The sequence below is a fragment of the Hetaerina americana genome, unplaced genomic scaffold, assembly GCF_022747635.1.
Source record: "Hetaerina americana unplaced genomic scaffold, ioHetAmer1.1.p SCAF_15, whole genome shotgun sequence".
NCBI classification, from domain to species: domain Eukaryota; kingdom Metazoa; phylum Arthropoda; class Insecta; order Odonata; family Calopterygidae; genus Hetaerina; species Hetaerina americana.
Window position 1 is genome coordinate 5192010 of NW_027286625.1, and position 21872 is coordinate 5213881.

The following is a 21872-nucleotide window of genomic DNA, read 5'->3' on the forward strand; positions in this document are numbered from 1 at the left end:
TTGACATACACACAGACTTCTGAGGATTCCTCAATGCCATTACATTAACAACATAATGATATCCACACAGAACACACATAATTCCAACATTTGAAAACACGGAAGAGATTGAGAAAACTGACTATATATTAAATATAATGAGTCCATGCTGCTTCTGGGCGTTACCGTCGCATAGGTGAGTTGATAGACAACTGTTTCTCCCCCAGTTCTAGAGGCATCTTCAGGTCGAAGTTATTCACTTCACTTCGACCTGAAGACGCCTCCAGGACTGGGGGCAAAACAGTTGTCTATCAACCCACTACACGACGGTAATTCCCTGAAGCAGTATGGATTCATCAGATAGACGTCGTGGAAGCCTAAGGATTAATAAATATTATGTTTAAACTCAGCACACACCTGGGTTGCTTTATATCCAAATTACAGTGGAACCTAACTTAATGAGCACTTCACAAAAATAGTAATTCTCATATTGAGTAAACAATATTTTTTTAATTTAATCGCTCAACAAGCGATGTTTTGCATAAAAAGCACCTAGGAGAGAGGAATCCCCAGAATGATAGAGTTTTTGGTGTTTTAGTTTGTGTTTAACATTCATTCTGCTAGCATCTTATTGTTACTCGAGATAACACATTATTTTAAACTTGCGTTCAAACATATTATTTGTAATTCTTTTTGTTAGGTTTAAAATGATTTTGTGGATAGTTTTCAAATTATCCCTGAGGAAAAAGCTGCAAGAAGACAGCAATAAGAGAACTAAAATAACCATAGAAATGAAAAGTAAAATCATTGAAGAGCAAGAACGAGGTGTCAGTGTGGCTCATCCCACATGCACATAAAAATGGTCAGCATCAAATATTCGTACTATCCACAAGAACAAGGACAAAATTAAGGAGATAGATACTTCAAAGTGAGTGACATGAAGTAAGATATGGTAATTTCCCGGCGTATTTGCTTCATAAAGTTTTCTCGGGTTTTCCACCGGGTCAGGGGTTCCATATTAGCCGACGTTTCAATGCCCGATTAACAACTTATTTATTTTTTCAGCATAGAACGTATTATAGTATATTACATTAACTTATATGGGAAAAATTGTTCCACTCAATGAAGGTTTCACATTACGATCAAGACTCCAGGACAAATTACCCTGGTCAAGTGCGATTCCTCTGTAAGTATAAGTCAGGTTTTACTGATTGCACAGATGATAAACTTTTCATTTCACACTCAAATTATTTATTTCAATTAATGAATGAAACTAAATTTTACCATACACATGGAATGAATTTTTATTCATTCCATGTGTATGGAATATTTCAGGAATTTCTTTTATGTTTCTTCAAATTTAATTTTTAATTCAATTTCAAGTCAAATTTACTTTTTCTTTCTTTGATATTTTACCACCTTATCAAAAGGTCAACTTGTGAACTGTTTGTGAGAATTTAATCAGGAAATCAGTCAGAAATCAGTTAAAAATCAGGAAAAAAGTCAACTGTATAGATCTTCAAACAAGATAAATACAAAAAAATTAGACATTAATACTCTATCTACCACAAGGCATTCATCATTAATCCTTCCATTTGGTTCACCACACATATTAAAGTCATTGAAAACAAGCCCATTTTTGGTTTGCCAAAAATTTAACATGTACAGTAAATTTAATTGCTGTGAGCACAGCTCCACATTTTAATGTGTGAAATGGCTAATAATCACATTCATTCAATATTATGCTGTGAATTCTTTATCATATATTTCCATGCATTGGGAGACAATGTGATTTTTTTATTTGAACAGAACTGTATGTTTCAGCCATGACTAACTGCTGGATAAAATATGAAATGTTCATTATATCAATGGAAATTGCAACCAAAGATATTCTTTAAAAAATATATTCAGCAATACATATTTTAGCTTTCACAGATGTGCTAAACCACAGCATAATATGAACTTTGTGCCGCTTACTTACAAAATAATGTTACTGTAAGATAACCGCTGGAAAAAGGAACTTGATACAGCCATTCACCACTTCATGATAAGGTTTTGGTTCCATGAAAATATGTCATTACATGAGTTGTCATTTAAAGAGACAAATTTACATTTGTAGATATGATAAAACGATCTGTGCACAGTATTCCTTGAAAATTACTTCACCCTAATATGGATTTTTTCTGTTATTCTCAAAAATATTTGTGCTGGGAGTCAGGAGTTTGACCTTTAAAAAAATCTGACTAAGATTGGATTTCCGGGAAATGAAATTCTTACAATCTCACACCTATACATACATACTCAGTAGGAGTAGAAATAAAATTGGCAAACCAAGTAAAATTCATTGCAGCAAACTATAAACAGACCTAATATGGGGAAAGAACATTAGGAACATCTAGAGAGCTGCATTAAGGCAAACAGGATTAATGACCAAATAACAACACTTTTCCACAAAATAAAAATTTATTAGCCACAGGTTTCCATGTACTATGTCATCATTCTTTTTACTTTTAAACCCAACACCACTCCAGCATCACCAAAGATACCATTTACAGGACACACACGAGAGTATGAGTGGTGTTTATGAAATATTGTGCAAGTACAAAGCTACCTACACTAGTTTGGGAGGAATTATTCCACCCAAATCAAAGTGCATGAGAAGTGTACAATCATAGGGAAAACTACGTCAATGATCGCCAAAAGCACATCATGAGACCAATCATGCCTGCGACTTCAAATCACAAATGCTTTTCTCAGGAGGATGAAGCAGTATATCAATAACTTGTCTGTAACAAAATTTTATCCAGTGAAAAATTAATATTATTTGGTCATTCATCAGTCCTAATTCCATCACATCAAGCCTGAAACTATGCAAAGCAAAACTACATTGCCTTGAGATACGTTGGCTTGAGATAATTTCAGAGTTCAGTTTGTTTTTATTTTTACATACCAAAGAGAGGTTGTGCACAGTTAAATCATAATGGGGGTGATTTGCAGTCACCATTATGATGAACAAGCTGCTATTAAGCCGAGGTATACCTGTATGTCAATGCATGAATGCTGAACATTCATTTAAATTGTAATTGTAACAAATTGGAACGGCTTTTAGGTAAGCCGTGTCTATACCTTTGAAAGATATGCATATTCTACAAGGTTTTCATAATAATAACAAACAACCATGATTTAACCCATACGCTAAAACCATTCCGAGCAAAGGACCATGAAAGCAATACATGCACAACAAAACCTAAAAGCAACAACAGAACAATAAGCACTAATAATTTCAAATAAATAAAAATTCAGCTCACATGTTGCTCTACCGCCCATCTTAACTACATGCTCTTCCCAAAGTGTCTCATCAAGTTTGAGGCTCTGGGAAAACAGAGTGTGCTGAGATATTGTTTGCTGATATTCTGAATGCATTTTTTGCCACAATAAACGTATGTTGGCATATAAACCATACAAGTGCAACCTGGGAAGGAAAAAAATTATTTCAACTACATAACATAACTATAAACTGTGGTAATATTTTAATTCCCATGCTAGAAGTGGATAAAATTACATACTTGAGCATTATAATATCTACCAAGAGACAATTGATACAAGCACAAATATACCATAATTGTAAAGCTCTGTACTCTGCAGTAAACAAATAAGGAAGTACCAAGAGGTGCATATAAACCATAAAAATGTATGCTAAAACATCAAAACTATTTCTGTTCAATAGAGCAATAGTAGAAAAATACAAAAATATCATTTACGCAAAGGAAACACTAGAATATTTAAGCATTTACAAAGATGAGACCTATCAAAAAATAATTAACTATTACTTTAAAAAAATCACAGTGCCAACTGTTTTCACCTTCAAAGAAACACAGTTACCTACAAGTTTATCTCTACAAAACTACAAATGCTGACAGATACAAAGTTTTTAAATAATAACAACTATTTTCCAACCCACCAAGTACTGGGCTCACACATTATTTGATTTTACTGTAGTTTCTGATAGGAGTTTTTTAAATAATTTTCATTTGTTCCAAGTGGTGGGTAGGTAGGTACTGATCCTATTAACCAATTGACTGAAATGGGCAGAATGTTATTTAAAATAACTCCGCATTTCTTAAACTTAAATACGGGGTAGTCCAATTTGACAAAACTTTCAAAAAAGTGTCACAAATGGTGCATCTAGAGATGGGTTAGAAATCATTAAAACAAAGATTTAACGCAAGGTTGAACTTTTTAAAAAATTCAGAGCTATTCGTTCCAATACTCTTTAATCATTCTTATTTTGACATACACAGGTCATTGGGACCAAAAATATAAAATTCGTGAAATAGACACCAGAACAAGCACTCAAGGACTCCTTCCCAAGGAAAATATAGTGAAGAAAATCCACAAAGGGATACTGGATGATTGTCAACTGAAAGTGTGCAAGCCAGGAGACATAGTAGGCATTTCAAAAAGGGCGGTACATCGCATATTAACTGAAAATTTGGGCATGAGAAAGCTGTGTGCATAATGGGTACCGCGTTTGCTCACACTTAAGCAAAACCAGTGCCGTGAAGATGTTTCAATTGAAGGTTTAGCAAAGTTTCACAGCAACAAAGCAGAATTTTTGCACTATTTCATAACCACGGATGAAACATGGGTCTATTACTTCACACCCGAGACAAAAGAGCAATCAATACAATGGATTCCAAAGGGAGAACTGGCTCCGAAGAAACCGAAGACCGTTTCATCTGCAGGCAAGGTCATGGCGTCGGTTTTTTGGGATGCGCATGGGATAATTTTCATTGACTATATTGAAAAAGGAAAAACTATCAACAACGAGCATTATGGGAACTTATTGCAACGTTTGAGAGAAGAAATCAAGCAAAATCGGCAGCATTTGGCTAAGAAGAAAGTGTTGTTTCATCAAGACAATGCACCAGCTCACAAACTCATTACTGCAATGGGCAAAATTCAAAAATTAAAATTTCAATTGCTACCTCATACACCCTATTTGTAAGATTTAGCCCCCTCGGATTATTTTCAGTTTGCAAACTTGAAAAAATGGCTCGATAGTCAAAGATTTTCCAACCGTGAAGAAGTGATGTCGGCAGTTAATGGTTATTTTGAGGAGCAAGAGAGATCTTATTACAAAAAGGGTATCAAACTTATTGAACATCACCGGGAAAAGTACATAGAGCTGAAAGGAGATTATGTTGAAAAATAAATAATATTTTCCAAAATTGTTGGGTTGGGTACTTCTGGGATTACTCTTGTATGTATGTCACCATCATGTCCTTTTCAGGAATTTTAATTGTTTTTTTTTACCCTTTCCCTCACTCATTAACCACCCTCTAGCTCCCTCATCCCTTATCCTTTCTTACTGGTGATCATACATCCTACCACCCACATTTTCATTTTTGGTGGATTGCAGGGTATTTGCGTAGATGTACTTTCATCATACTGGCAAAGCTCAGAATCAACCTTGCCTGACAGATGGACTGCTTCAACCCCCTAGTTCCTGCATATTCACTTGTGCTTTCGTTGCCTGGCATGACGGCTTCAACCTATAAACTCTTCCATGAAAGATTTGTATTTTCCAATTGGATAGGTATTCAATTTTAACCATTTTCATTCCATGGGTAAATAACTAATGTTATAGGATTCATTTTCTCCTTTGGCAATTCACACTACGTCTCTTTGACACCCAAAATACTTATTCCCTTCTTCCACCTTCTCTTCACACCAAACAATTATTTACCTTTAATTTTGCCAATTACAACATCATAGAATCATCATTACGACGTATAGGCAGTGAAAATATACATGACACTAAGCTAAGTTTCATGATGGTCATGACTTCAAAAATTTCTCTACAAAACTTCAAAGAGAATGAATAAACTTCTCCGTTGTATCCAAATTGTGTCACTCCAATACCTTCACGAAAAATTTGCAGGCTTCAATTAATTATTAAAGAAATCCAATTTTTTAAATTTGCATGCTTGAAACAATTCTTAACCCAAAGGCATAGAGGTCAAATTAAAACTAATATTGACAAAAAAATACTCAAATGATCAGATTAAAAAATTCATAATTATTAATATAAGGAGGATTGAATTACTCACATTTTTATTTTATAAGCACGAAGAAATTGGCGAAACAGATGCGCCTCCTGCTGTAAGAAGAACACAGCATTTGCCCAGACGCGCTTTTGAATATGATATTCAATCAACCTCTTGGGATCATTCAAAATCTTTATCACCAAACCAGGAAATGTGGGTTGTACTTGTGGTATTTCAAGGAAATCATTCAAGAAAATAAAGAGAGTGCATTCATTCCAGTTCTTCTCCTTTCCTTCATCCTGCAATACACAAAGGTTGGGGGATAGGTTAATTTTCAACACAGCTAAATTCCAGGGCATTCAACAAATCAGAATTTTTTTATTTCTACATGCTTCCAGAATTTTCCATTTCAATTCTCATGATTTTCCAAGAAATATTTTTTTTGAAATGCGGCTTAATATTTAGCAAAATAAAAATGTTTATAGACAATGCACAATGGAGAAGATGGCAAGGCAGTTATACTTCTAACTTTCAGCTTACTTCGAAAAAGAAAAATGAAACTAACAAACTTTGGGAACATTTCAAAGAAACTGGGAGATGCCACAACAGTAACTTTTCAGGGAGTCATCCACTAATGCACATTACAATGCAATAATTTTCAAAGTGTAAAATACATCTGGCTTATATGGGATTCAAACCTGGATCTCTCGATGTCTGTCCGAGAGCTTTGGCCAGTTAAGCTACTGAGGCCAACGAGGGATCCAGATTTGAATCCTATTCAAGGGGAATGATTGCTACACTTAGAAAATTGTTGCATTCAAAGTTCCATTGTTTGCTGCAGTAAGTAACTGAAAATGTCTTTCAAGGAAGGGTTCTTTTTTTTCAAAAAAAAAATTAAGGTTGAAATAGATTTAAAAAGATAGAAAAACTGGGTCAAGACCAGTTCTGGTAGGGAACTGTAATTCCAAACACTGTAAGGTGAACCCAAACCTGATATGGAACAATGTCAACACTTGAACACTAAGGAATTAAATACTCTTAACACACCCAAAAAATAATTATGGAATCATCTACACCACTTTCTCTCTGGCAGGACTTGATCAATTACTGAGCCTCTTGATCAATATGAACAACTTCTGTGCTTTCAAACGATTTAATCTTCTTGCCTAGCAGCCTTACCTGAAGCAGCCTCTTTTCTTTTATTCTTTGTTTTCTGAGGCTTCTTTGCTGCAAGAACTTCCTTATAACTGGGGCAAATGCACTTGGAAAGCATTGAACCGATTAGGTATAAAATTAACCCCACTAGCTGCTATTATTTATAACACAATGAACACAATCAGTCTTGCAGTTGATGTGGATGGTATGCCAGGGTCCACCCATTATTTTTCGCACTTGAGATTCTCAAAATAAATCCACTTTTCATCCCCAGTAATGATACAATGCAAAAACGACTTCCTTTTTGTATCGTACGAGTAAAATTTTACATGCATTGTTCAGAGGGAGATTGAGAGGTGCCTTCATCTGCCTGTCATTCAATTCATGTGGTACCGATCTTCTCAATCTTTCCCATCTCTCTCAGGCAAATGGAAACAGCTTGTTAACTAACACTCAATTGCTTTGCAAGTTGTTTTTGTGTTTGTGAATCATCTTCGTCCAATGATTTTTGCAATTCCACATCATCCTACCTTTTTGGCTGTTTTCCATGTTCCTAGTCAACAACATCAAAGCCACCACTTTTGAAATGCCGAAACTATCATTCACACATATCTTGCAATGGAGCATGTTCACCATAAGCTTCTTGAAGTAATTGGTATGATTCAGCAGCAATTTTCTTCAAATGAAAACAATAAATTCTGAAGTTCGGTTTGTTTGGTATAAATTTCAACATATTCAACACAGCAACACAACACTATGCAAACACTTTTTCAATTAACCACTTGTTGATGCACAACAAAATGGCATTAAAGTCAAATCTTTATACCACAAACTGCATTGGTGCACCATCTGTTGTCTGAAATCCAAATTCCATACTTGTACACCTGGTATAATGGGCTTAGCTGTCTTACACCTAACCAGAAACCCTACCAAGAATAAAATTACAATGTTTGATGAGATGTAAAATACACCTTTTTTGCCAAAATTATGGCTCACAAAAATCTCCCACAGATGTGAAGTTCTGAACTCAATGAGTTAACGTTAAATACTGAATGTTATTTTTACCCCAGACACCTATTTTGACTCCATTATGTTTACTTATATATGATAATCACTATTCAATTGAAGAATACTATAATTGGCATTTACTAAGTCAATTACTATTATGTGATTTAAATATTGCATTACTCGCTTCTGCAATTTTGAAAGAGGTGGGAGCAAGTTATCAAACAAATTTGATCATACTTCATCACCACTGATCATAACAAAACAGGGTGGAACTAAAAAGGAACTATAACTTAAGTTGGTGGGGCATCATACTTTTGCATGGGCTGCTAAAACTTTTTTCTTCAAAATAAAGGTTCAGCTTATATGCTGGAGCATCTTATATGCTGTTAAATACACTAATCAATTTCCAATCCTGCAGGCTGATGGTTTGTTTTAAAGAAAGGGAATAAAGTTTCTACTGAATGCAAAGGAAATTAAGAGGGTTGTTCAATGAAAAATTATCATATTTTTTTCATTACTGAAATTTATAGTGCAAAAAATTTAATTTTGTCGTCAGTCTAATGTTTAATGTATAGGTGATACAAGTTTCATTGACTTGACCCTAGTATTACATCAACAGCAGCCATTGTAAGTTGAATTATGCCCAGTTCCCCTTTGCCAGCTTTCAATAATGAAAAGTACATCCTACTTACATGCTTCTTCCCATTTGGGAACAGTGAATACACAGTGCAAAAATGTGTCTCATGAGCAATTTTTCTCTTACCAACATTTGTGCAAAAGATAATAAAATAATCACAATTCCTGGTAATGCTCTTAACATCATTCGACGATCTTCTCTCACAATGGCAGCAGTGATGCTACTGTTCACTTCTATGAGAGCAGTAACTGGATTTCCTATGAAACTGACTTCTCCCCTCACTTCAAGTGTTTTACACCTTCTTCAAGCAGTGCTCTCAGAAAGAACAGACTTTCCATTTGTCATTAAATAAACTTCTGGCAGACAATTTGTTCAAGCAAAAGCAAAATTCCAGTTTATCACATCTTTCATCGCATTTTACCACTGCCATTGTTGTAGGCAAACTGAACATGTTTCAACTTGCAACAGATACTGCGTATGAAATACTTGAGTCAGTAATGAAACATTTACCATATACATGCATAGTATACATTAAGCTTATGATATAATATAAAATTAAACTTTTGCAAAATAAATTACACCAATAAAAAAATAATGACCACCCATTATTCTACTCATATTAAGCTTTACCTGAAAAAATTCAGATGGCAGAGCAGGCTCATCAGGATCCAGGCTCTTTCCCTGAGCCATAGAGGAAAGAACCTCTTGTCGATCCACTGGAATGTTTGTATCCCTCTCAACCCAGCCTTGAAGAGTGCTAAGTTTTGTTGATTCATCCACCTCATAGCTTAATATGTCATATGTTGGCAAAGAAAAGATATGAACTATCTGAAATAAATGAGCAAAATAAGCATTAGCATAAATTAACCAAAATATACATCTTTCATTCCACATGCATTAAGTAATGCTCTGAAAGGCTATATTGTAGTATAATATATTTACATATAAGTGAACACAATAATTTAAGGGGGTACAAAAAACATTTGTAATGCAATTTATAACAATGTTAATACTGAAGAAGCAAAGTTGAAATTTAGTATTGCATCTAAATTGACCCTGTCTCCCATATAATAATTGATTAAAGTTTATAGGTAGTGAAAGCACTGTTACTTCTCCAGTCATATTAAAAAACCTTTTCAATGACATTACCTTTTATCTTATTTGGATGGAATGAAATGAGTGAGATGCTAAAAACTAATGGAAAGTAATTATTACATACGTCAGGGTGCATTCAAAATGATTCTGAATGACTTAATTAAATAGAAAGACAGCATCAATGTAAAAAAACAGGGAAGGTTATGTCCCAGAGACAAAAGGGCCTTTTCAGTGCTCCCTTTCATTTTGAGCACCATATTGTACCAAAGAGTATAACATTAAAATCAGAGAGGATAAACTCAAATAAGTGGAACAGATTACATTCTGATACCCTAAAAATTGGGTACTAATTCTTCACGGTATGAACAAATTACAAGGTTCAAAAGTTCAAAGTACAAAAACAAGGTTCAGAACAAATTAAGTTTGCAAGTCGTTAGAGCAATGTATGGAAGGTGAGGCTTAGAAGTGCACAGATGGTTTGTCGGGTAATCCATTCAAAGCCTACCTTAGATGGTAGACTACCATAATAATAACTTTCCCAAAGATCTTTAAATGGACACCCAATTATATATAGACATAAGTCATACATGCACATGAATAGTACTGAAAGATGCATTCCAGTTATCCTAATTAGAAGAAATATTTAATTTAAGAGCAAAGCAAACCATAAGAGCTTGAATCAGTAAGGGTAATTGATGGTGGTAGCAAAAAGGAAAAATTAAAAAACCAAAATCCAGACTGGATAAAAAAGCCTCATAACCACGGAGAAACTAACTGACAAAACGTCAATGGCCAAATGTTTAAAATATTGTCTTCTGGCCCACAAATGAGGAAATATCATTTGTTACTTCAATCCAGCAACCCCCGAAAGTTTCAACTTTGAAGCTCATTAAACTAAAAACCCATCAACTGGCACAAAAGTCGATTCTTTTATATTATAGAGTATTTGGTTTTCAAAAAATTATTTTAACCCATTTTACCATAAACTTCAGTTATTATGCATTTAATAATAGAATGGGAAGAATTTTGAACTTTTTTCTAATGGATTTCTGGTGTAGTTTGAATATTTTTGCCACATAATTCATAGCAAGAATTACACATTTTTGAGGAAAGAAAGAGCAGGATGTGTATGCATACAACACAGCATGAAGACATATTTAACCATGATAAATACAAAATGTAAAAACAAGTATAAACAAAAGCACATAATTAATATGACATATTTACTTTCTTGGAAAGGATTTCATTGAGCAGAGAAAAAATAACCACTCTGCTCTCATCGCCTTCGTTAAATGCCCTTCCCCTCCGTTTGTTGTCCCACTCCAAACAGAATGGCAGCCATTGCTCCATGTAGTACTTGAGGCACCTGATGACCAGATACATTTACTCAGTGCACCAAAAAAATGCACAAAATACAAGTTAAAACTTAAAAGCCAAAGCAATGCCAAAACTAGTCGGAAATGAAGCCAGTACATTATGGTCATGGCAGCATAAATAGCATACTTCATGACAGAAACAGCTTTATGAGTTGTTTGACTGCTCAAGAACTTCAAACGTTTTTCCATTACAAGTGACAATGTCCAGTGGAGGAAACACCAGAGCCATTCGAACAAAGCTAATCAAATTTCACGGTTGTATAATCCACAACAAAATATTAAAAACAATTTTTCCTCTTTTCATCACATCAAAATACAATGTCATACTTGGAAACATTAACCCATGTCTGTAAAACATAACTCATTATGGTTGTTCGATACATTCATCTACACTTTGCCTCATAGCACATCATGGCACGTATGTGCTACATTTTCACTACCCAGTACCCCCAATGTAATCCAACAGACAGTGCCAAAATAACACACAAAAATATTTTCTGCATTTTTATCAAATTCAAAGACATTCATGGATAGATAATAAATTAATAATAATAATTTTTAAATGTTGATGGCTAACCTTAACCGCTCTTATGACAGGGCGATCACCATAGTTTTTGAGTCCTTCATTGTAGAGGTTTCTGACTTTAGTAAGCACCTACATGAATTTTAACTGTGCCTCAATTGAACATTTCATTAACAGGATTCAGGAAATGCAAATTTGCAAGCAAGTACCAACACAAAATATCAGGAGGCACCGAGTGTTAGTGAAAAAATCATTCATAAATTGGAGAATTTATCTATCACGGTATTTTTACTCAAAGAAGTACTTAACGTCTACCAAAGAGTCCCAGTGCAATGGTACGTAAGCAGTTGTTTTGTAACACAAGACTGATAAGCCTGATTAAATGCATCAATGCCCTTAATGTACACCAGACATGATACATAATTCTTTACCTTAGCACAGAACTCATAATGCACTGAAAGCTACTAATTTAAAAAACTCCTTTATTAGTTATTCATATTAAATGCAAATGAGTCATTATTCTTCCACTGTCCACTATCTATTTTGCAGTAAAATAACAAAAAAAACTCCAAAATTATGGTTTTCACTGCTTGATTGCTAGTTTTTCCTGGATTTCAGTGGGTTTTTTTTTTTTTTTTTAATAGGTTTCAAGGATGGATCGTCACCCTACGCCATGCTTTAATGGCACTGTCCTATTGGCAGTTCAGCTCTGCAGTGATACCTTTCCTCCTATTGGCTGCTATGAGCAGGCTTGATTGTTAGGAGTCAAAGGGAAGAGGTAGCAATCACTAATCTTAGGATGGGGCATTGGGTATTCACTCACTTCTATCTCATTTCGGAAGACATGATCCAATCCCTTTGCAATGACCGCAACTCTTCATTAAGCCGGAGACATCTTCTGGAGAGTATGAATGGTACTGGCCTAATCACAAAATGCTGAACGTTTTGAGGGGGTATTGTCTCATACTTTAGGGCATAACACTGAGAAAATCAGCAACGTAATAAATTTTTTTTAAGATACTGCCATATTTTAAATTTAATAATATTAGAATTTATTAATTTATCCATCATGTTTTTATGAATACATGTACGTATTATAAGAATTTAGGTATGTACTTCCAAATTTAATCTCGATTATTATGTAAAAAACAGTTTTTTAATATTCTTGTAATCGGTGTGAAATGACCACGTCTGACAAAGCAACCACTAATCTAAATACCTGAAAAGCCTTGAGCAGTCACTCTTCCAGTTTTTATCATAAATAAATAAAATGATCTTATACCACAATGAATTGAAGAATGGCATTTAAAAGTTAACTACCTTGATAGAATTTTGGAAATTTTTGGATCGACAGCCTTCCAGCCTTAATGCTGGATTGATGCTTAGCATCTGTAAAAAACAAATCTTTTACATGACTAGCATGCCCTAATTGTACTAAAAATATGCATACACCAAAATAGAGTTTATAAGCACACATGTAAAGAAACGTTAACGTTCATGTCCACAATCCCATCTTTCAAATTGAAAATTACAAACTTTTTAAAGACTATTCTACTGTTTTTACAGGAGAATGCATTGTGTTGTTGAACTTTCCCAAATACTGATATGACACAAATTTTGAATTAACAAATAAGAGCAGTGCACTTGAAAGTTAATTATGTATCACCGCCCTTCTACAAAAATTGTTTTCGGTGCAAATGTAAGAACCGCTACCTACAAATGAAAGATAGATGATGTTTATAAAGACCCAGAAAATTTTCAAATATTTCTTTTGAAATAATTTTTCCATTGAACCCTCTGATTAATCTAACACAGCTAACATATTAGGCTCTCATAGAAAGGCATAAAGAAATAACTCACTGAGATATGTGATTTTGTGGAAACAATTCCTGACTAAACAGGATACTCCCATCATAATCCTCATAAGCACAGATGTCCTTGAATGTTTTCTTTTCAACACGAGTCATCCTGCCAAAAAACATATGATTTTAGATCACAAATTCCACCAGTGAACAATTATCAGTCCCTCTTAAAAACATATATTTATTTACAATTTTGTAGACTATAAATTAGAACAAAACGCAAGAGCTCTACCCATGACTGCACTAAAAAAATGCTAATAATCACATACCATATTGGTTAATAATTACCAAGTCACTGGAGGCATGCTAGGAAGAAATGGTCGTACACCAGTAATAACTTCATGAGAGACTAATCCCAAGCTCCAGTAGTCTACAGAATGGTTGTACCTGCCAGAAAATGAATTTTTAAGTGCATATACAGGTATAATGAATGCATTAGATGCATACAGTGCTAAGTGAACACTTCATAAATTATTAAATCTCAATTTCATCACAGTTAAACATTATGTGGAAGGTATAATAACAATTTACAATTATTACATTCCTGAGTAATAATAACAGAGACCAAATGCTAAGGGAGTGCTCAGAGAAATAATGACAGTAAATCTATATGTTCTTATTGTTTGAACAAGAAATATACACACAACACAAAATGGTACATAGAAAAAGAAACAGTAGAGAATATATCAAGTGAAATTGTTGCTTTTCATTTTCTCCCATATAGAACTAACATTGATTGAAAAGGTTGCATCAAAAGAGAGAGATTGATAGCTCATGGGCAAATAGAATTTCTGAAAGTGGAGGATATTGGAGAACTGAAGATGAAGTTACCAATGGCATCAGCCTACTCTTAATGCAATCTGGCCATGGGGTCCATAGTTTAATGAACAACAGTGGAAGTGATGAGCATTTCTCACATTTTCCTGACAATTCTTTTACCTTTTTTACATGGAATTTCCTCTTTACAGATCCATAAATCTATCCATATTCTAGCAATTATCTTTTCATCAGATAAATAGGGCCAAATTTCCTTGGCCCTATTAGTTTCTCGGCCCTAAATTTATTATTTAGCTCACTACATATTCTTCTACCTTTTCCGTGTGAATGTTCTTACATATTCTTCCTTCATCCATTCTCTTAATCATCTCTCCAATGGTTCATTACTTCTTAATTTTCTTTGTATACACAATTCCTATCGTTTCATTTGGTGCTCCTTCTATCCCATTTTAATTATCAAGTCACATTTTCATAACTTTTTTTATTTCCTCATCCTCGATTAGATAAAATTAAATTTTTCCCAGTACATCTTCCTTTTTACTCCCGTGAAACTTTTAACATTCCACTTTTTCACTCGCCTGAACCTCTTAATTCTTTTGAATTCCAATTTGCAATTCATTGCAACAAAATTGTCACGCAAATCTGGATCCATCCCAAGGAAGCTGTGTTAGTTGATGATGCCTTTCCTATATCTATGTCTAACCATGATTTTATCTAACCAATACTCAACTTTTTCGCCCTGGTATTTTCCATGTGAAACTATGGCTGTGATGATGTTCGAACCATGTGTTGGCCTTATCTCCCTGTTATTAATGCACCATGCATTCATTCCTATCTCCTGCAGAATTTGAATGCTTTCTCTCAATGGTCATTTCTAATTCCTGAACCATACTCTCTCCCATCCATATGACTTTTGACCATGACTTAGATTATGAAAGAAATTAATGGTTGCACAAGATATTGCGTTCGTTGAAAGGAGTTGACAAAAAAAATCCTATGCATCTACGATATCCTACGTAATATAAAACAGCATGAAAATAATCTCTTGAGGTGATACAATGTACATAGTCAGGAAACAAGAAACACAATTTACTAAATACAGTATATTCTTGCTTAGCTAAGGCCCATGACTGTAAAATACATGGGTATTAAATTATTTATTTAACTACCTCTTTCTGGCTACAACACCAATACTGCAACCTTAAAAACCAAACCATATCATTAGCTATTAACCATGCCATCTTATTCGACAATTTAACTTCTCATTACTGGCGCTAGTGATTAGGTTTTCATGTTAAACGAATATAAATACATGCATGCATGAAGTCTGCATTTTGCTGTTAATATTTTTAATGAGAGCTATAGTTGTACGTAACCAATTACTAATAAATAAAGATTATGAGAAATTTTTTAGATCTACTCAAGTTAAGAGTAAAAGAATGGGATGAAAACACTTACTTTTGACACATAAAAAGCTCTGGAGCCAGGTACTGCAGAGTGCCGACAAAGGATGCACACACACTGTTTTGATCCAATTCCTTTGCATAGCCCAAGTCGATGAGCTTATAAACAATCTGAAAGATGAATTATACATATTTAAAGAATTTCTCACGCACAAAAATGAAATTAACAGATTTCATTATTACATTTACCTCAACAGTATAACAGATTGCATTTTGTATGAAAACACTCATTGACATAACATAACTGAAGACCATGATGAAAATATATGGAAGTAACAAAAGATTTTTGAATGCCAAAAAATTAAACTTATTTATAACATGGTCTTTTGTCAATATCACAACGAGGATTACAAGTTCAAATCTTTTTTAAACGGGCCTTCATAAAAATAAGTTTATTGGCATGACATGAAATACATTTTTTTAAATTCAATTTTACCTTATCATTAACTTCTTGAAGAACAATGTTCTCAGGCTTTAGGTCACGATGAGTTATTTTACATGAATGAAGATATTCTACAGCACTGGCAACATCTTTGATTAAACTCCTAACTTCATTCTCTCTCAAACCACAGCAATTCTCTGCTTTGTTAAGGACCTTATAAAAATACAAACACAAACATTAATATGCACATCATACACAATAATGTACACTGTCAGTGATGAAGAACAATTAATCATAAAATAACGGCAGTTGATATTCATCCAAAATTAAAATAAATATTTTATATCTATGAGAAGTTAAACTTCAAATCTTTCCTAACAAGGACTTCTTTTAATTTTATATTAACTGGACCCTTATGCACAAACAGATTATGTTTATATTTGCCATTTTATCATACAATCCAGCAGTATACTTAATTTGCGAGACAAAAATGAACTTTCCATGCATATTTCTTCCCTCAATTAATTATCATAAACCTCAATGTTACACATTCTTTCGTGGACCCCTCACCAACAACATTCTAGGCGTCATAGAATTCATTTTCTTTCCCAATGGAAATGGGAATCTCATATATTTACTTCACACACGGAGATGACTGTGCCAACATCAAAGATTTCCCCAAAGATCAAGAGGCATCTCTCATTGAGGCATTTGAGGCAAGAGGGAACATCAAGAAAATTGAATGGTAGGTGAAAGAGCTAACATATTCTGCAAAATGCAACACAGCCAAAATGATGCAGTGCCGTGATACAATGAAATGTTTTCCTGATGTTAAGCGAGTCAGTCTGTACCACTCAGTAAACACTTCAAGCACATACATGGATGGGGCTAACGTTTAGCTACTTTAATATTGGACACTAGGGTACACATTTTTAAAAAGATGAAAAAGATGTCTTTATTTTTCAACCTTTACAAAAATGGCAACAAATACATTAGCATAAAAGCTCAATGCAACTCAGGAAGGGGCTACTTAGAATTTTACTTCACTAAAAATGGCATTCCATGGTACAGAGGATGCTGATAGGGTAAAGATAAGACTAAGATATTATCAATGGAAAACTTATCGAGTATCTAGAAAAATCCTTCAAGATTAATTTATAAACTTTTGATACATTACTTAATTTCATTACCATTCTTCTCAAACCAGCTACTTACAAAGATAGCATTCTGGACTGATTGTACCTAGAACTGTTTCAGAGCTCAAACTCTTTAAGTTTGTTCTCTAGTGATTTCCCAGTCCACAGGAAGGACAACAAATAATCACTCAGATAATTGATCAACAGTGCAGGCAAAGCAATTCCTATTTACCTCATCTTACCTACCTTACCTCATTATAAATCCATCCCAATGAAGAATATCAAATTTCAATCTGAGATATACAAACGGCTTTCAATGAGCTTTAAAAGCATTACACATAATCCAGAAATGAGTTACACCTAGCCATATGATTTGCTTCAACTAGAACTGTCCACTCCAAAGCTGCATAGGATGAAAGTCAGGTACATACGCAACAGACATCCCAATCCAATCAACAAAGAATCTGGTGTTGCGAAAAGGTGTACTTGAAAGGTGTAGTACAAGGGTAGTTGGATGACTTACAAGGTTAAAACAAAACGTTCCATACACAGGACTGAATAGATGTGAAGTCAAGGTAGAGCAGGGAGTCAATCCTCACAAACAATGATATGTTTTCCTTATCACATACTTCTTTAGGCTGGGGGCTCAAGAGCTTGGCATCCCATTTACTGGTATATGGCTAAATTTTGGCATTTTCATTTAAATCTCTGCATGAAATTGAAAATCTAACATTTCCTGCTCAACAAATTTTCAAAAACCCCTATCAAAAGCATGTTCCTTCAAATTTTCTCGTTGATTTGAAACATGGCATAAAATCCTATCAGTGTTCAGCCACACATCACCAAGTCATAAACCCAAGGAGTTCTGGGTCAAGAAGGAATGGCAAATATTACATGGATCACCTAACGACATTGTTCTCAAAAATTTTTCACTTTTTCAGTACATACTTGTCTTAAATCACCCCTTGAGCAAAACTCCATGCAAAGCAAGGGCAGACTGGTTGCTCCTTTACGAAGAGTTTCTTCAAAAACTTTGTCCGGCACAGGCATAGCTTTCACAACATTGTCATGGTTTAGACGAAGCATTATCTCAACTTCCTTCTCCCACCTTTCCTGCTGCTTGGGATTCATCAAGGGATACAGATCTGAGCGACATTTCTTCACAGCTGAAAACGAAGAAAATTAATCTGCACTGGAAACTGAGGTCATTATTAAGCAATTATATCAATCACACAACATGCAATCCAAAGAAAATAAACATCCACACATTATTGAATTGGGATGGAGCAAAAGGCAACTGATGGCAGTGTAGGCGAAAATACAGCTACAGAAGTGGGTGGGGGACTAATAATAATAGCTTGATTTTTCAAACTTTCAGAAGGCAAAGAACTTATCAATAATAACATGATATTTACATTAGCACAAAAAATGGAGGTCCGTCCCAAACTAGTTTGAATTATTTTTTCCCGGATGGACGAGCAGTGGTTTCTCTGGCTTGATTCGAGGGAGAGGAGTCTCAGGAAAGGCTGGAGGCTGGTGGCAGTTGTTTTCCAGCCTTCCCGGAGTGGGGATTGTTTGTTTGCGAAAGCTTTATAACGTGACCTTGTTATGCTCCGTTATGAACCGGTAATTGTGACAGCGCTACACCATCAAATTTTGCATGAAACTGCACAAAACCAGGAAAGATATTCATGACATGCTCAACGCAGCTTATGGTCATTACGCCACGGGTAGATCCGGTGTTTTTGTGTGGCACAATTTTGCCAATGCCAAACATTCAGGATGCCCTTTGACCTCAAAAAGTAACAAAAATCTTGCAAGATGGAAGGTTTTGTTGGACAGGGATCACAGATTAAGTGTTCCCATGGTTTCTGATGAACTTGACATTCCTAAAGGGATGTGCATCAACTTGTGAATGAAAACATTGGCATGAGAAAGGTGTGTGCGAAGTGATGCCGCAAGTAATCTCACACAAACAATGAGATTTGCCAACAGCTTCCCGACTATAAGAGTGAGGATCCAAATTTTTGGCACAATACCCAACCAGACTTCTTCCTCTTCCCCCACCTTAAATCCATGCTGAAAGTATTTCACCATGGTTCGATGGAAGCATTACAATAGGCCATGATGAGGGAGTTTATCAGCATTCCAGGCACCACCTTCCAGAAGGCATAGAAGACATGGAAGACCCAGAGGCAGTAGTGTGTGGACTCACAAGGGTACAACTTTGAAGAGTATTGAGCGAATGTTTCAATTCTGGCAATGATTTTTTTTATAATAGACTCAGGGCTACTACTTTCAGGACAGACCTTTTACAACAAGATCACAGAATGAATAATAAAAACACAAATGCAGTATATGAGAAAATTGGAGACCCAGTTCAAAAAAAAAATATTTAAAAGCCATCATTAAAGAACACATCCACACTAAAATACATTCAGCCATGTTCTAGTTTTCATTATTTCAGCATAACTGCAGGGGGAATTATACTTCGAGTGGATTCTGGATAACAATTATTAATTTGTGAGTCTGAATGAATCGTATGGACTGCTTATAATGTATTAGGTTATGACTGCTTAAATAACAGATAATGATTATTTCCTACAAAAATAGAACATTGTAAAATATGTATACAAGGTAGAGGAAGGACTCATAGACACCCAATATCTAATTTATTAAGCCTGCCTGAAGATATAGTAGATAGGTACACCAAAAATGGCTTTTCTATGACTTTTTTGCAATGACAATAGTCTAAGTGGGAGCTCTTGAATTACCGCAGAATATTAAACCATTTGAATCTGGGAGTGATACTATCAAAGTAAACCATTTCTAAGGTTTCAGTACAGTTGATTCGTGTAAACTTTCTCATGATGTAAATGCCAGCAGATGGTTTGTTGGTTAGATAACGGATATGACCAGTCAAGATTTTCACTAAAGTGAAGGCCCAGATTGTTAAAGAACACAACTATAATAATTATTACTTTTGAGCAACAGAATAAAGAGGGGGTGAAAACATATTCCAATGGAATTGCAAAAAAACAAGTTTTGCTGTTGTTCAGTGGCAGATTGTTTCTAGAATCTACAGGGACATGCTACTAATTGAAGAAGTCTGTAGATCCGATGGATATCATGGATATCGACTGTGAGTATACATTGTGTACAATTGTTGAAGGGTAAAACAGAAAATGCAGCTTAGGAAATATAATGTAAAAGAATTAACCAGGGCAACAGCAAAGGAGTATCTGCAGCCAGTAGAGAAAATCATAAATGAGAAAGGAGTTGGGTACCATAGAAGAAAAATGGGAACGAAGAAAGCAAATAGACAAATTTGAATCAATAAAAGGGAGGCAGATTGGAGGCTTTTGAAATGTGGGCGTGGAGAAGGATGGTTGAGGTTAAATGGATGGAAAGGAAAACGAACGAAGAAGTGCTAGACGTGGTAGTGGAAGAGAGGATTAATGGGAGAAATCAAAAACGGGAGGAAATGTGGATGCAGGGTATTTTGATTTGCAATAGAATGTTGAACACTGTGAAAGAGGGGATAGCGTAAGTCAATTGAGGAAGGAGTAGGAATAGGATAATCATGTTGGGTGAATGAGGGGAGGAAGGAAGTATGCGGAATTTAAGACGGGCTGATTAGATGTCGGATGTCAGGTTGTTTGTTTAGGTGAGGCAAGTAAATGTATATTTATAACGCTGCATAGACTATGACCATCCAAAACCTACAGTAATCGGTAGAATAACAATAATAATACAATCGATGAACTAGTGCTCTGTGGCAACAACAACATACAGAACTTAAGAACTATTGCCTGCGTTCGGTAATGTTAAAGTTACTCACCTATCGTTTTAGCAGTATTTTTATTCTCCCAAAGAGTAACCACCCCAAACCCACCGCTCCCAAGCACTCTCATCCTAACCCAATTGTCTATTACTGTTGGTTCGTCTACTGCCATTTTGCGATGATCTTCTCCGATTTTGGTACTAAAAGACAAGAGAAATTATTGCAGATAGACACCAATTTAAGAAATTTCCCAGCTTTGCTCACACGAAACTGAAGTGGTCGTTTATGGAAAAAATAAGTCATAATTACCGCAATCACAAATGGTTCACACCAAGCTTAGAAATTCAGTTTCTTTTGAGAGCACCTACTTGAAGTGAAAACTATGAACTGCGTACCTAGAATTCTGCAGTGGAAAATGTTATCACTATCCTGAGTTAAAGGTCGCAAACTCAGGACCGGTCATGACAATTCAGCCTGGACCTGTCCTGCCCAAAACCAAACGCTACCCTACATTCCCATGTTTAGACTTTTTACTCCGTTTTCTTTGGGATATTCGCTTGAAGATGGCGTAGTTTTACAAGGTTATTCAACGTGGTGCAACATTATTGCCATAATGGGAGGAACTAGTTCCTACTACAAAGATAG

The 21872-nt window shown here is 35.0% G+C and overlaps 1 protein-coding gene across 2 annotated transcripts in view; it reads right to left on the reverse strand.

Annotated features, from left to right (window-relative positions):
- IKKbeta (I-kappaB kinase beta) overlaps window positions 1-21739 on the reverse strand; it is a 34945-nt gene extending 13206 nt beyond the window's left edge. Inside the window, exons 1-11 of one of the 2 annotated variants that reach the window (XM_071583802.1) lie at window positions 21623-21739; window positions 21285-21427; window positions 18392-18609; window positions 16362-16520; window positions 15921-16036; window positions 13974-14072; window positions 13684-13791; window positions 11152-11290; window positions 9460-9657; window positions 6093-6328; window positions 3288-3451 (exon numbers count right to left, since the gene is read on the reverse strand). In XM_071583802.1, the coding sequence (XP_071439903.1) occupies window positions 3288-3451; window positions 6093-6328; window positions 9460-9657; window positions 11152-11290; window positions 13684-13791; window positions 13974-14072; window positions 15921-16036; window positions 16362-16520; window positions 18392-18609; window positions 21285-21399 (1552 nt within the window). In that variant the 5' untranslated portion in view covers window positions 21400-21427; window positions 21623-21739. Of the gene's footprint in view, window positions 1-3287; window positions 3452-6092; window positions 6329-9459; window positions 9658-11151; window positions 11291-13683; window positions 13792-13973; window positions 14073-15920; window positions 16037-16361; window positions 16521-18391; window positions 18610-21284; window positions 21428-21536 lie in introns of both variants that reach the window. The other variant, XM_071583801.1, reaches the window with a different exon arrangement.
- Window positions 21740-21872: the final 133 nt, after the last annotated feature.